This window comes from Phocoena phocoena, chromosome 5, assembly GCF_963924675.1.
Source record: "Phocoena phocoena chromosome 5, mPhoPho1.1, whole genome shotgun sequence".
Lineage (NCBI taxonomy): Eukaryota > Metazoa > Chordata > Mammalia > Artiodactyla > Phocoenidae > Phocoena > Phocoena phocoena.
In genome coordinates, this window is record NC_089223.1 from 87,607,305 (window position 1) to 87,624,610 (window position 17,306).

The following is a 17,306-nucleotide window of genomic DNA, read 5'->3' on the forward strand; positions in this document are numbered from 1 at the left end:
GCCTCCTCTTGGCAATTCCCTAGCCCTCCAAAGTGGGTTAAATATCCCTCCTCTACCCTCTCTGAGCTCCCTGCACTTAACCATCCTCAGCAGCTTTATCACATTGTGTTGAGACTGCTTGTTACTATAAGCTGTTGAAGATGAGAAAACCGGTTTTACTAATATATATCCACAGTCCACAGCACAGTGCCTAGCGCACAGAGCTCAGGTAATATGTGATGAACTTCGCCCCAAATAAAGCGCATCGCAGTAACTTACCTTAGGAGGAAGTCCTATCCGATGAAATTTTCTACCTACTTTTGGCACTTTCTCTAAAGCATACTTTTTGCCTCTAGATTTTGCACGGTCAATTGCACTGTAGTTAAATGTCTCACTGACGAGCCAAACCACCTAGAGACGTACAGTTAAAAAAAATGGCTATTAGAATTTGCATTATAGTATTTCTATTCACATACACCATGGAACTCACTCTAATGCTGTAAATTAGCAAAGTTTAACACTATACTAAATGCTCCTGAGAATCTAAAATAGAAAGGCTAAGGGATTTGGCAAAGTTGGTTAAATGGCACACATGTATTTCTTTCTGAGAGAGGCAGCTAAAATTGGCCAGTGGAAGAAAGAAGTAATAGTCTTGAAATGTAGAATTAGGAATGAACATTTCCAGTAGAACTTCAAGTAAAAATGTATAAAGGTCAGAAAGAAAAAGATAGCAGTCTTCTGAGCATATCAGTTATCTCTACCTTCAAAAGAATTTCTAGATTTTTTTCTGCTTTCTAAATGCTAGTTCTTTCTCCTCTTTTCGTCAGCATCATCTCAGCTCACCTGAGCAAGAGATACTCCCTTGGATACTTTGTGGATCTACACTAGAATCAATTTACTAGTCATTTGTGACTCTGGATTACAAAAAAAGGGGCTCAAGTTTAGGCTCTGGCATTACGAATAATACTAAAGTGTTCACAGAGAAGTGGGCTGTAAATTAGAAGGACATGATTAGAAGGACAATTTCTGCTTTACCCTTGTTTTTGGTACAATGCCCAGATGAAGCTTTTCATCCACAAGGGAGGCACCAGCTTCGGAAAGGTATCCCTGATTAGGAAGCAGGCAGCCTCTGCCAAAGCAGCAAGGGCAGCAGACCTTATGAACATATTTGGTCCATTTTGGATTCAGGTGACCATAAGGCTCTTCCGATTTGGGTTTAAACACACCAATAATGTTCTATAGGGGAAAAAAAAAGTAGAAATTTTATTAGACTTTTAAGACAGAGAGATAATAATCCATAAAACGCATTCTGATCATTTTCTACTTCTTCCCACCACAAATTTGGGCATCACTCTTAACTATTAAGAGGTTTAATACCAATAACAGTTTTATACGCATTCTCATTCAACAATCTAAAATCAATAATCCTTTGGGCTAATGGTTTTCAAACCTTGCTCTGAGAAATTCTAGGGAAGGTGAGAGAAGAGGGGAGGGCAGGGCTCTAAGACCCCATCCACTGATTTCACCCATTTTATGTACTGGACTTCCTAGTTAAGAAGGGGTTCCACTGATTTTAAAATGTTTGAAAACCACTGACCTAGGTCAAACAGTGTTATTATTCAATATCTATTAAATACCCAAATTCTATGTTTATTTATTGTCTACTTTCCCAGTAGATGTGTATTCTAAAAGGGCAGGCACTTTCTCTGTTAGGGCTATATCCTAAGTACTGTGTACCTGGTACACAGTAGACATTCAAGCATCTGTTAAATGAATAAATCCAATGACAAAAAGTCATTTCTAAGATACAAAGGAAATGATAGGATATAGTGACATCTATGCTGCCAGATTCTCCTACCTTAAATCTTTTTTCAGTTATTTCTTTATGAACCAATTTTTAAATAAATTCTCTCCTCTTAAAAAAAATTGCTCATGGATGTCTAAAAGTCTATAATCATTATTACTGGTCTGATAAAATACATTAATATTAAATTTAGAAGCTGAATTATCCTTAGACAAGAAATAAAAATCTTACTATAAGTATATAACTGTTTTATAATGCAATAAAGTCTGAGTCACTAATAAAAAAGTCAAGAACAAATTAAGAAATCAAGCTTGGAATAAAGATAGAGAGATTGACATTACCTACATATATATATTTAAATCTCAAAAAAGCCTATGTTTTAAAATATAACTTCAGTCTTTGCAAAAAATATTTGGGTGGAATTATAATCTCTTTTCCTCCTGAAAAAGAGAACTGCTGGCTATGCATCACTCCGAAAGCTTTTAGAAATAATACAGATTTCTGAAAAATTCTAGACTAAGTGGAACAAAGTCCAATATCAACTTCTCTTTTCTGCCTTAGAATTATACTTTGGTTCATTTCACTTTGTCACATTCCAACGCCTTCAAACTTCAGACTGCCCAGGCTCCTTCTCTGGTACAATGCTGGAAAAAATATTCCGAGGGTAAAATAAAACTCTGCTTGGTTACTGTACGGTAAGGACTTGTGAATATAGACCCAACGAATCTACAGCTAAATGTGAATATTCAATAAATACTTGAAACCAAATATTAAAATAATAAAACAGGGGCTTCCCTGGTGGTGCAGTGGTTGAGAGTCCGCCTGCCGATGCAGGGGACACGGGTTCGTGCCCTGGTCCGGGAAGATCCCACATGCCGTGGAGCGGCTGGGTCCGTGAGCCTGTGAGCCATGGCCGCTGAGCCTGCACGTCCGGAGCCTGTGCTCCGCAACGGGAGAGGCCACAACAGTGAGAGGCCCGCGTACCGCAAAAAAATAAATAAATAAAATAATAATAATAATACAGAAAACTATGGCTTAAAATGAATAGCTCAATTTTTAAGCAGTAGAGCGCTTTAGTTAATGGTAAACTGACCTTTATTTCTGAAAAGAAGGTGTAATCAGATTTATTAGGAAAATATCTTCAGAAACTCACAGTGACTTCACATTTAAATTAGTGTTTTCCAAAATGTCTGTTATATATAGTAATTCTGTGAAATTCTCACCCTCTTAGGATCCTTCACGAAGTAACTTCCACTTGAACCTTGAGAGATTCTTTCTGGATAAACTCCAAATTCTATTGCTTGCTCTGCTTTCAATATAACATCAGCAAATTCTGGATCATCCAAGAATGTATTCAACTCTGAAGAACCAACAATTATTGCATTAAGAAAAATCGACGTTAAATAGAATGCTAAGAAGAAGAAAGACCAGCTCTGAGAATGCTCACAATATGGACCCGTAATACTGGATTAGATTATTAGCACTAAAACATTTAGGTACAGAAAAATGTAATTAAGTATTGTTTGGGCTGGTTTGATGCTTTTTTTTTTTTTTCCTCTAACCCCACTTCAAGCTATGACACGTGAAAAACAAGATCTCCTATACTGAAATAATCACACTAATGCCTTGTGTTAACTTGAACTCCTCCCTCCCAGTGTTTTTGTTCTTCATCCCACCTCAGCCTCCGACTGCAGTCATACCTCAGATCTGTCATCACTAATACCTGCAATCTCTCCCTACTTTTCACTTTAGGCATCTTTTATTTTTCCTAGTTCACTCCCTCTGGCACCCTGAGTCCAAAAATTCTTCTATCCCACTAGGACGTTCAAAGCACCGATCTACCATATACTGTTCAAGGGTCTTCACCCACTTTGTGTCCCTACTTCCCTCCTTGGCCAGCATAAATTATGGTTAATCATCAAAAAATCACTCTCTTCCTCCCACCCCTCATCATGGTTACCTGGAAAAATCCCAATCCTGGATAAACCCAACTGTCTGCCTATGACTATGCCTATGCCTGGACAGCTAAACTTGACTAGATAAACACAATGCCTGGTGTCTCCCCTTAAATTCATCACCACAGTCCTCAGATGGACCCTTCATGTTGCCGTGGGAGTTGTGTCCCTCAAAACACTCAAAGCCTTGACCCCTAATGTGATCATACAGGGAGTGGGGTCTTTGGTAGGTAATTAGGTTTAGATGAGGGTGGGGACCCCATGATGGGATTAGGCCAGGTGAGGACACAGTGAGAAGGTTACCATCTGCAAGCCAAGAAGAAAGCCCTTAGCAAGAACCTGATCATGCTGGCACCCTGATCTTGGATTTCCCAGCCTCCAGAACTGTGAGAAATAAATATCTGTTGTTTAAGCCACTCCAGCTAGGGTATGTCATTATAACAGCCTAAACTAGGATGACTCCCCTAATACACAGACTCTCCCACTCTTCTGGACAACTATCTCATACCCTCCCCTCTCCTCAAATTCCCACACCTCTTTCCTCTCAGCAGATGATCTTCCTATTTCAAGAAGAAAAGAGAAGCAAGCAGAAAAAACTATCATCAGCCCTCAGCACCATATCTACCCAGCCACAACCTCTGCCTCCTGCCTACTACTATAGATGGATGATCCAAGCTCTAAGATCAACTCCTCCAATTTGTATACTAGACCTATCTCTTCCTGACTACTCCAGGACATTTCTTCTGCAATTCTTTCCTGTATCAATATTTCCCTCTCTATTGGATCATTTCTACCACCATACAAAGCATGGTGTAATTTTTCTCATCTTAAATCTCTCTTAGCCTCCAAAGTCCCCCAGACACCCCCTCATTTCTTTGCTCCCTTTTATAGCAGAAGACTTCTATAATTATATTTACCATCTCCAATTTTTCTTCTCCCACTCTCTTTTGAACCCATTTCAATCACGCTTCTGACCTGACCACTCTATTGATATAATTTTTGTCAGGGTCCATAGTAACATCCACATTGCTAAACCCAACCTCAGAACTGATCTTCCTTGACCAACACCATCGTTTCACCCTGTTGGTCACTCCCTCCTCCTGAAAACACTTTCTTCACTTGGCTTCCAAGACGCCACTTCTCCAAGTTGTCCTTCCATTTCATTAGTTCCTCTTTTTCAGTCTTCTGTGGGCTCATTTTCATCTCCCTGATCACTTAACTTTGGAATGCCCAGGTTCAGTTCATGGCCCTCTTCTCTCCCTCATCAGCACTGATGGCTCCCTGATTTATATCTCAAGCCTGGACTTCTGCCCTGAACCCCAGACTATTATACTCAGCTTCTCCATTTGGATGTTTAGTAGACAGTTCAAACTTTACTGCCTCAAACTCAATTCTTCATTTCCTCTCAACTGCTTCACTCCCAGTATTCCCTGTGTTAGTTACTGGCAACTCCAAATCTTCTAGGCGCTCTTGCAAAAAACCTTGGAATCATCCATGATCTCACACCCTCACCCCCCCACAGCCAACAGCAAGCTGTGTAGCTCTACCTTAAATGAATATCCAGAACCTAACCACCTCTTACCACCTCCATTCCTTCCATGTGATTCAAGTCACTATCACCTCTAGCCTAGATTGTTACAAGAGTCTCCTAACTGATCTCTCTACACTCAACAGTGAAGGTATGGTAATCCTTTTCAAATGTAAGTCAGGGAATTCCCTGGTGGTCCAGTGGTTAGGACTCAGCACTTTCACTCACAGGGCCGCCCAGTGGTTCTCCATCTCACTTGAAGAAAAACTCTAAGTTCTTATATTGGCCCCCAAGACCCTACCCAATCTCCCCTAACCTCCACTTTATTTTTCTGGTTAGCACTTATCACCTAACATATTATATAACTTATTTATTTTGTGAGCTCCAAGAAGACAAGGATTCTCTCACTGCTATATACCCAGAACTTTTATAGTTCCTGGAACATAAAAGGCATTCAATAAACACTTGCAGAGTTAATCATTTAAAGTGGTAATTAATCATTTAAAGTGGTAGACAAGCCAAAAATTATTCACATTTTACTCTGAAAGGCATTTAAGTGCTATTCACGTCAATCTTACGAAAATTCAAACTATAAACTTTCCTTAATTTAAAATTTTCCTTAATTCAGACATAAACAAAACAATTATTTACTAATTTCTAAAAGTTTATGCTGAGAAAAAATACTACAAAAAGGGCCCTTGGGCATATTTAACCTACTTAAAAGAATAAATAATCCAAGTACCTTAGTCATGTCTATACAATTGATATACTATTTCCAGATCTATTCCATGAAAATTCTTAAGAATGAAGGGAGAAACTTTGTCTTTCTTGTTCACTGTGCATCCCTAGCACCTGGAAGAGGGATTGGCATTTAGTGGGTTCTTCATAAGCATTTAAATGAATAAATGAAGTATTATTTGTGTGGCAGAATATGCCAATAATAATTATCATTAGTCAAATGATGTTTCTTCTAGATCAGGGCTCTTAACAAGAAAGAACTTGAAAAGCTATTTATTTCAACTTTGCTCACAGTACTGATGTACTTTCCATAATACATCACCAGCAGGTGGTCTCTGGACCAATGTTTAAACACTTTCAAAGACAGATCACTCCTTTTTCCATACTTTTTGTGTTTGTTTGAAAACAAATATAAACTTCTTTCTTTTTCAGAAATAGGTTTCCTGTAGTTTCACCCAATGTCCCAGACCTGCCATCTGGAGCAAAACAAAAGTCTACTTACTCCTCTCTTCCCAGGGATAGCCCTTCAAATAGCTGAAGATCATTTCATGCTCCCCTAAGTCTCCTCTATTCTCTGCCTCCTTCCATATGGAAGTATTTTCAGGCTTTTCAGCATCCGAGTTGCCCTCCTGTTTCATGCTTCAGTTTTCAATGTGCCACTTTAAAATATGGTCTCCAGAATCAAGCAACCCATTGCAGAGAATAGAGATATCTCTCAGTCTTGACACTATACCAAAATAAGAAGCACTCAAGTATTACAATCGTTGTTTAGGAGTCCTGTCATACTAATTCATGTTGAAATGGCTAAACTCTTGGACCCCTTTTGGTCTCTCCCATCCTGTACTTGAGCAATTCTTTTGGAAACTATGTGCAGACTTTGACATTACTATTAGATGTTATCAAATTGCTTCATGGGTTAAGCTTTATGAGTTCATCATAGAACCTGCCTTTGTTACTCTCATGGAGCCCAGGATCATACTCTGAATACTTAATAATTCAGCTTCAACCAAAATCAGATCAGAAAGATTCCTAAAAAATCAGCCTGGATGTTCTCAATCTCTTTTTCTTTAACTTGTCCCTTTAATGAGCAACTCTTTTGGAGACAAATGAGATTATCTCCCTACATGAAAACTGGCATTCTTTGAAAATGGTCTGGATTTACCATCACAATCCAGAAAGGCACTTAAAAGACAACTGGTCCTACCTAACTACTGCCAGGAAAAAAAAAAAAAAAAGACTATATATCAACTATTCTAAAAATCAAAGTAATTATTTTTTAGTAATTTTTCTGATTCATAACTCACAATTACATTCTACAACTTTCTTCATTTTATTTACCTAAATGTGTATTTAGCAATGAGTTTAACTTGGAGAACACACCCTAAAGTTACACTTCAAGATAAATGTGCCATGGAGATTTGGTTTGAAGGTTTGTTGTCATTGTTTGGTTTGATTTTTAATAGCTGAGGGCTTAATTAGCTATATCTTCTTTAAATTTTGTTCAGTTAAAATTACTTTCTCCCTTTTAAGAAATAAACTATGAGATTTTTATTTGTCCCTGTATCAAAAAATATTCCAATTTTCTGAGGAGCATGTGAGTTCTATCTCTGTATACTCTCTTTGGCACTCCTCCAAGAAGCAGTGGCCTTCTAGTCAAGTTCCAGTCCTATTCAAACTCCACACTTTTCACAAGGCATCCAGCCCACCCTCCGAACCTTTGTCCATGCTGTTCTGATGTATATGCCAAGTTTCCTTTCTATGGCTAATTCTTATCCATCCTTCGACTTCATCTGACCACCTTGCAATGCTATAACAAAATGATCTATGTTCCAGGAGGGCAGAGAGCTTTGTTTTGTCCTGTGATATATGCCAAGTGCTTAAAACTGTACCTGGCACATGGTAAACCCTCAATAAATTTGCGAATTAATTATTAACAAACCTTTAACCACACTTAAGGGTTACAGCTGATCCTCTGATAAGCAGAAATTGAAAATGGATTAAGAGAACCCCTTGTATAACCTCTTATATTTAGTTTTATATAAGTGTGCATGGTAACTTATCAAGCTCTCATTTTAAATAAATAAATCAAAATGAACTCTTCCTCACCTAAGGGTTGGGAATATATCTTACCCATTGGCCAGAATATTTTCTAAAAAGAAAAGTGGCTGGCTCACAAGTTTGGCGATCTGACCCAAACAGGAACCCTCAGGGGTTCCAGTGCTATTCATCCTCAAGTCTCAATTCGGATGCTATTTCCTCTGCTAAATCTTCCCTGGCCCCTAAATCCAGGGTATGGCTCTATGGAAGCCTTGGCTTTCCCCATCCAAGCACATATATCCTCTGTTAGAACTGTTTGTTTTAAGTGACTCTTTCCTTCATGAGGTTATAAGGTTGCATGGGGACAAGGCTCGTGACTGGACATCCATTTGATATCTGGCCACCACTGTTTCCCCAAGGCCTCAATTTCCACTGGCACCCCACAGACACTGAAACATTTGCTGAATGATGGATCTCTGCAATAAATGGAAAACGAGAATAAGTGTATTCTAATTATTGGTTGAGGAATAATCTCCAACACACTGCTGCTCACTCCCTTTCAAAAGTTCAGCTTTGGAGGATTGTCAAGATCCTCGGGATATCCACTCTTCTAATACCTTCCTCTAAATTAAGCCAGACTATCAGGATCTCGAATCTAGACCCAGCAATACTGATAACACCACCCACTAGAATTACTTCTACTGAAATGAACTTCAGGGAAGTTGTAAGCAACACTCCTGTGAAAGTCATCACTTTTATTACCAAGATATTACTCAGCATGTAATCTCTTCTCCAAGAGAATACATGACAGTTTATCCTTTGCCAGTTTTGTTTTGGTTCAAATAACTAGTCTGTTTTAACTTTATGGACAGAGTGATTGTGTTTCTCTCAAGTTGGCTGCTCGGTAATCTTAAATATCAAATTTGTGGGCTGCCTGTATCGAGTGTGTGATGTTAATTTTGTGTACTCTTATTCCGGCCCCCATCTTATTTATTTCATTGCTCTTATTTTCCATTCTCATATTTCTTCCTTACTTTTAAATGATTTTATTTTGTTCGTACATTTATAAGCCACCATGAATCATTAAATGGCTTATAAACACACACTTTCTTTTACTTCAGAAGCTCTTTGCGAATTCTAACACCATTCTCTAATTGCCAGGCTCTCCAACAAAACTGATAAGTGCCTCTGGTTTATATTAACTGGGACCTTCACTTCACCTCTCTGTGCTTCCTTAAAATGAAAATAAATAAAAAATAGTGCTCACATCCATAGGGTTCGTTTTAAATTAATATATGTGAAGCACAGAGAACTATGCCCTCTGCATGTACTAACAGTTTTGTGGGTATTAACTATTATCATCTTTACTACTCTTCAACTCACTGATTAAAATGACAACTGGAACAAGGAATGCCACTAATCCTTTTGACATTGATCCCACAACACTATGTTTATGCTGGTTCTAGACTTTGTCACATGTCTTGTTCAAGTAAAGATAACAGACATATGACATTCTTCCACTGGGTAAAGTACATAAAGCTCCTGTTTACATAAAATAGTTAAGTATCATAAATGATGTTAATATTAATCTAAAGGCAAGAATATCTTGGAACTAGAGAGGTGGCTTCATGGAAATTGGATGGTAAAGGACAAAGCAAGTTAATGGACTCAAAAAATAACTAAACTTAATCATCTAGTTAAATTAATCATGAACTTTCTAGGAGAATGGTTTGAAATTTTAAAAATAGTTTTTACAGTTCAAAACTGTTTTTAAATCCATTAAAAATAAGACCTCCATAATAAGTAAACAAACGTTAACAATTATTTTATAACACTTGGGGATCTACAGCAAAATGGAAAAACTGTAGGACATGAAAAAACTAGGTTCAGTCTGGCTTTTCCACTTCCTGGACCTTGACCTTGGCTTACCTCTGAAGTTCTATCAACTACTAGTTATTACAGTTTTCATTCATTTTCAGTCTTCACACTCAGGATGGGGGTAAATAACTAACTTGCTGTGCTATTGTGAGAATTAATGAAATATACAAAAAAAAAGATCTTAGCAAACTGTAAACTGATATAAGTAAGTTACTGCCATTCAAAAGGTTGGAATTCTCTTTAATAATCCATTTGTATTCAAATATTATACTCTATCTCCACTTTGACTTTCTCTAGCCTTAATATCATTTGTTTACAAAACCTCAGCTTCATAGAATAAATGCATTTGTAAGGTTTTAGGCTCTTTTAAAATCTAGCTACACAGGTAACTTTGGGTATAAAAAGGCAAGCTAGCCGCACAAATCTTAGTTACTTCACAGACCGGTTTCTAGGTAATATATACCCATATTATCAATGTAGCTGGGTGAATGTGGATCCATTTGTGATTTGATTGCAAAGGCATATTTGTTTGTTCTGTTAAATGTTGTACTGTCAGTGCATCCAAAAGCTAACAGAATGGTAGCTAGCCGATCTGTATATTAGACAGGTTTGTTAAAGCTTTATTCATTAAAGTCTGCTTCCCTTGGGCTGCTCTGATTTATTTACTCTAGAATATTTGACCATAAATTCAACTACAACTAGAATAACCTACTCTATCCAGAATTCTTTAAATTGTAGAAGCCCCATTACTGTACTAATAGCAGGACATGTAAAATCTAACCACTCCAGAAAAACTTAAGCAGCATTAATGAAAACTACATTTTCTGTGCCTTTTCTTTAAGCTCACAGGTGGAATGAAACTCCAGGCACAATGCACACATCTCATCATTTAAACCATCCTTACCACCAGCAAGTAGGTGTTATCATGGCCATTTTACAAACTAGCCTGTCTCAGCTCTACCTAGGACTCTTACAAGCCTATTCTATTTTACTATCAAATTAGCCTTATTCGGCTCGATCATGGCAAAAAATTCGATTTATCAATAAATATCAATGCCTGCAGTCGCATACCTTTCAACATCATTTCAATTATCCTCTCTTTCACCTGAGGCTGTCAGTCTGCTTAACAGTGAAAAATTTTTTTCTTTTTTTTTTAAAGTATAAAAATAGAAATGACTCAAGAAAGGAAACTTTGCAAGAGAGAGAGCAGGTACAGAAATTCAACTGCTTCTGCGCCCTCTGGCTAATGTTACAGTAACAATATTTAACTTCAAAAGTTTTTGAAACGTGTCCCAGAGGCAACCGGATATTCTTGCTCTCTATCTCTCGGCTGTCATCCACCTTGCAAATTCACCAACTCTCCTGGTAGCTCAGGGTTCTTAACCCCAAACTCAAGTCCGAACTTGAGCAAACAACTTACGTCATTTTACAGTGTTAACTTTTCCCGTCTGATTACAAAAGTTTAGGCTCACTCTTAGGGGAGGCCTCAAGGATCAGTGTTTAATGACAACCCCAGGCCTCACGTGAAGCAGCCTATAGCCCCTGGAAAAGGTGCGAGTAAACGGGGGAGCAGAAAAGAAAGGCGAGGTGTCCAAGGTGTGCCCAGCGGCTGACCCCTCGGCCTGTGCGCCGGAGCTGATGCCCGGTGAAGAGCCTTTCCTACTAGGCAAGGGCTAGCGGGAGACAGCGAAAGAAGCCGGGGGTAGGGACCCAAGGAGGGGCTTGAATGGGGGGCTGAGCGGCGGCGGCGACAGGCGCACTGGCAGGGCGCCGGGGAAGGGAAAAGCCGGATCGCACCTGAACCCACGGGGTGGTTCCGGTCCAGGTTGGTGGGCGAGCTCCGCAGGCACCCCAAACTCAGGGAAGAGAAGAAAGACGCATCCCTGGGCAGGAGCAGCAGTTCCCGGTCACTGGCCTGGTTAGGGGAGGCCGCGCCCTCCTCCCCGACAGCTTTCTCCAGCCGCACGGCGCCCCCCGGAGCGCCCTTCTGCGGCTGGGCCCAGGCGATCCGCGGCAGCAGCGGCTCCCGCTCTTCGTCCTCCTCGTCCTCCTCCTCCAGGTTCCCGCCGCCCGCGGACGCCTGCCGCCGGGGCTCGGAGGGCTCCGCCATGGCCTCCCTCTGTGCCTTCCGCGCTGAGACCGACTCAGAGAGGCGAGGCGTCCGGATCTGGCCTCGGCATCGCGGGGAACCGGCGCCGCTGGGTCTGAACGAAAGCACCTCTCTAGTGTGTGGTTCCGCTCGGTGCCCGCCCGGCGGTTGCCCCGCCCCGCCGCCGGCCGAGCCCCACCTCCCGCCCGTCCCGCGCCTGCGCGGAAGGGCCGGGGCGGCTGAGATTGGGGGGTGAGCGCGGCGCGCGGGGGGGGGGGGGGGCGGGGCGGAGCGCGGCGCGCGGGGCGGGGCCGCCACTTGCCTCCTAGGGGCCGGGAAGACGCCGGGAGGGGCTGACTTTACTCCTCATTGAGCGAAGGGGTCGAAGTTAACTTACTTCTGCAGAGGTGCCCCTCTCCAGCCCCAATCGGCCTCTCCCTCCCCTGCAGAATTCTCATAGAGTTTACCACAATCTATACCTGTATATTTCTTTGTATGACCATGTAACATGTTTCCCCCACTAGAAGTCCACGAGAGCCAGGACCTTGTCACTTTTTCAAACATCCCTGATTTTGGTATTTTGCATTTTCTTTTTTTTTCTACTGACTAATATGGTCAGAAGTTTATAAAAATTTTAAATTTTTTCAAAAAGCCATCTATGGTTCCATTGATTATTTATTCTCTAGTTTACTGACTTTTGTTCTTTATTATTTCCTTCTTCTTACTTAACTGGGATTTGATTTCCTCTTCTAGCTGATTAGAGTAGAAGATTACATTACCGATTCTGGACTTTTCTATTTTTTTCATATAAGCATTTAAAGCTATGCATTTCCCTCTAAGCATTGCATTATCTGCATTTCACAAGTTTTAATATGTTGTGCTTTCATTTTCATTCAGTACAGAGTAGTTTTAAATTTCCCTTATTGTTTCTTCTTTGACTCACTGTTTTGAAGTGTGTTGTTTAATTTCCAAATATTCAGGGGCTTTTCTAGATACTATTTTTAAATTATTATATAGATATATTTTTAGGGAGATTGCGATAGACACATATACACTATTTTTAATTAATTTATTTTTGGCTGCGTGGGGTCTTTGTTACTGCGCATGGACTTTCTCTAGTTGTGGTGAGCAGGGGCTACTCTTCGTTGCAGTGCGTGGACTTCTCATTGTGGTAGCTTGTCCTGTTGCGGAGCATGGGCTTTAGGTGCGCAGGCTTCAGTAGTTGTGGCATGCAGGCTCAGTAGTTGTGGTGCACAGGCTTAGTTGCTCCACAGCATGTGGGATGTTCCCGGACCAGGGCTCGAACCTGCATCCCCTGCACCGGGAGGCGGATTCTTAATCACTACACCACCAGGGAAGCCCTAGATATTTTTTTTTAATTACAGTATAGTTGACATATGACATTATATTACTTTCAGGTATACAACATAATGATTCAATATTTGTATATACTGCAAAATGATTCCTGGTTATTATTACTGATTTTTAATTTAATTCTGTTGTGGACAGAGAAGAGTCATTAAAATTTCAACCTTTTGGAGTTTATTGAGACTCATTTCATAACCCACCATATTATCTCCCTTGGTGAACATCCCATGTATGCTTTAAAAAAGAATGTGTATTCTGCAGTTGAGTAGTTATATAACTGTCAATTTTTTTCTATAAATATTAATTCAGTTTGGTATTGATAGTGTTATTCTGATCAACTATATCATTATGGATTTTTAAATTGAGTTGTTCTATCACTCACCGAAAGGAGACTATTACAATCTGTGAATGTGGATTTGTCTATTTCTTCTTTTAGTTTGATGAGCTTTGCCTTTATGCATTTTGAAGTTGTGTTATTAGGTGCATATATATATATGATTTTTATGTCTTCTGTTAGGCTTTCAAGTCTTCCTGATGATTTAACCCTCCCTGCCTTTCTTTCTTTCCTTCTTTCTTTCTTTCTCTTTCCTTCTTTCATGAACTGCCCCTCCTTATCTCTCTTAATACTCCTGGCTTGAATTCTATATTGTCTGATAATAATACAACCTCTCCACCTTTCTTATGTTTACTGTTTGCCTGGTAAATCTTTTTCCTTTTCAATCTATTTGTATCTTTATATTAAATATGTGTCTCTTGTAGATAGCTTCTAGTTGGTTCTTTTTTTTTGGCTATGTTGGGTCTTCCTTGCTGTGAGCAGGCTTTCTCTAGTTGCAGCGAGCAGGGGCTACTCTTTGTTGTGGTGTGCAGGCTTCTCATTGTGGTGGCTTCTTTTCTTGCGGAACACGGGCTCTAGACATGTGGACTTCAGTAGTCTCAGCACATGGGCTCAGTAGTTGTGGCACACGGGCTTAGGTGCTCAGCAGCATGTGGGATCTTCCCGCACCAGGGCTCAAACCTGGGTCCCCTGCATTGGCAGGCAGATGCCTAACCACTGTGCCACCAGGGAAGTCCTATAGTTTGTTCTTGATTTAAAAAAAAAAAATCCGGTCTGATAATTTCTGCCTTTTAATTGGAGTTTTTAGTCTATTTACATTTAACATAAGATTAATATCATTGGATTTTAAGTCTATTATTATTTGCAATTTGTATTCCATTTGTTTCATCCCTTTTTTGTTCTTTTGTTTCTCCTTTTCTGCTTTCATTTGGGTTAATCAATATTTGTTTATATTTCATCTTTATTCCTTTATTGACCTTCCACTAAACTTCTTTACATGAATTTTTAGTGCTTACTCTAGCATATTCATGCTTAAAGTGTCTCAATGCATGTAGACCTCATGTTGTAGTAACTGATGTAAAATGTAAGAACCTTGCAGAAGTGTAGTTCTATTTATCCTCCATCCTTTACATGATTGCTTTCATATACATTAGGCCCACCTATGTTTAAATGCAGTGAACTATTTTTGCCTTAAACAATTACATCTTTTAAAGAAATTTTAAAAATGTATATTCTTTTCTATTTACCTACATATTTACAATTTCCAGTGCCCTTTATTTCTTCGCATAGATCTGAATTTTCATCTAATATCATTTCCCTTCCCTCTGAATAATTTTTTAAAAGCATTTCTTGTAATGTATAACTTCTAAGTTTTTGTTTCTCTGAAGTCATCTTTCACTATCATTTTCAAAGAATATTTTCTCTGCATATAGAATTCTGGATTGACGTTGCCCCCTACCCCTGCTCCCAGTTTAACTCTTAAAAATATGATTCCATTGTCCTCTAGCTTTTGTTGTTTCTGAATCCTGTCCCTCTACCCACCCACTCAATTTCTACTATGTCATTTTTCCCTAGCTGCCTTTAAGATTTTCTCTTTATCTGGTTTTCAATAGTTTGACCATGATGTTTGTGGTATGAATTTCTTTTTTTATGTATCCTGCTTGGGTTTTGCTGGGTTTATTCATTTTTAAAGTTATGTATTCTACCAAATTTGGGGAAATCTGTCATTATTTTTTCAAAAAATTTTCTGCCCCATTCTCTCTTCCCTTTCTTTTTGTGATTCCTATTACATGTATGTTAGGCTCTTTAATATTGTCTTGAAGGCTAGTAGAGCTCTGTCCATCTTTTTCAATAGTTTTTATCTCTGTTTTTCAGATTGGATAATTTCTTTTAACCTGTTTTTAAGTTTACCAACCCTTCAGCCATTTCTAAATAGCTGTTAGGACTACCCAGTGAATTTTTTATTTCAAATTTTGTACTTTTCAGTTCTAGAATTTCCATTTGTCTCTCTCTCCCTCTCTCTTTTTAGAATTTCTATATCTCTGCTGACTTTTTCTGTTAATTCATTATTTTGACCATATACTTTTTCATGTCCTTGCATATATGTATAATAACTGTTTAAAACTCTTTTCTAGCCACAATGGAGAATGGTATGGAAGTTTCTTAAAGAAGTAAAAATAGAGTTACCATATGATTCAGTGATCCAACTCCTGAGCATATAACCAGAGAACATCATAATTGGAAAGATACCTGTACCCCAATGTTCATAGCAGCTCTATTTACAATAGCCAAGACATGGAAGCAACCTAAATGTCCATCAACAGATGAATGAATAAAGAAGATGTGGTATATATATATATATATATATGTATATATATATATATATATATATATATACATATATATATATATATATATAATGGAGTATTACTCAGCCATAAAAAAGAATGGAATAATACCATTTGCAGAAACATGGATGGACCTAGAATTTATCATTCTAAGTGGAGTAAGTCAGAGAAAGACAAATATAATATGATATCACTTATACGTGGAATCTTAAAAAAATGATACAAAGAACTTATTTACAAAACAGAAATAGACTCACAGACATAGACAACAAACTTATGGTTACCAAAGGGGAAAGAAAGGGGGTGGGATAAACTGGGAGTCTGGGATTAACATATACACACTACTATATATAAAATAGATAAACAACAAGGACTTACAGTATAGCTCAGGGAGTTATATTCAATATCTTATAATAATATATAATGGAAAAGAATCTGAAAAAGAATATATATCACTTTACTGTACACCTGAATAACACAACATTGTAAATCAACAGTACTTCAATTTTAAAAAAAAGTCTTTGCTAATTGTTACATCTGAGTCATCTTGGAGTCAGTTTCTACTGACTACCTTTTCTCTGAACCATGAGTCAAACTTTCCTGTTCCTTGGAATCCAAATTGGAAAAGAAGAAGTAAAATTGTCACTGTTTGCAGATGACATGATACTATACATAGAAAATCCTAAAGATGCCACCAGAAAACTACTAGAGCTAATCAATGAATTTGGTAAAGTTGCAGGATACAGAATTAATGCACAGAAATCTCTTGCATTCCTATACACTAGCAACAAAAGACCAGAAAGAGAAATTAGGGAAACAATCCCACTTACCATTGCAATAAAAAGAATAAATTACCTAGGAATAAACCTACCTAAGGAGGCAAAAAACCTGTACTCAGAAAACTATAAATACTGATGAAAGAAATCGAAGATGACACAAATGGAAATGGAGAGATATACCATGTTCTTGGATTGGAAGAATCAGTATTGTGAAAATGACTATACTACCCAAAGCAATCTACAGATCCAGTGCAATCCCTATCAAATTACCAATGGCATTTTTCACAGAATTAGAATACAATTTGTATGGAAACACAAAAGACCCCAACTAGCCAAAGCAATCTTGAGAAAGAAAAATGGAGCTGGAGGAATCAGTCTCCTTGACTTCAGACTACACTACAAAGCAACAGTCATCAAGACAGTATGGACTGGCACAAAAACAGAAATATAGAACAATGGAGCAGGATAG

General features: G+C 38.7%; 1 protein-coding gene across 1 annotated transcript in view; it reads right to left on the minus strand.

The window, feature by feature from the left end:
- Positions 1–12,029, minus strand: part of PI4K2B (phosphatidylinositol 4-kinase type 2 beta) — a 30,281-nt gene extending 18,252 nt beyond the window's left edge. Inside the window, 4 exon segments of the mRNA XM_065878091.1 lie at positions 259–390; positions 1,015–1,215; positions 3,007–3,161; positions 11,717–12,029. Coding sequence (XP_065734163.1) covers positions 259–390; positions 1,015–1,215; positions 3,007–3,161; positions 11,717–12,029 — 801 coding nt within the window.
- Positions 12,030–17,306: the final 5,277 nt, after the last annotated feature.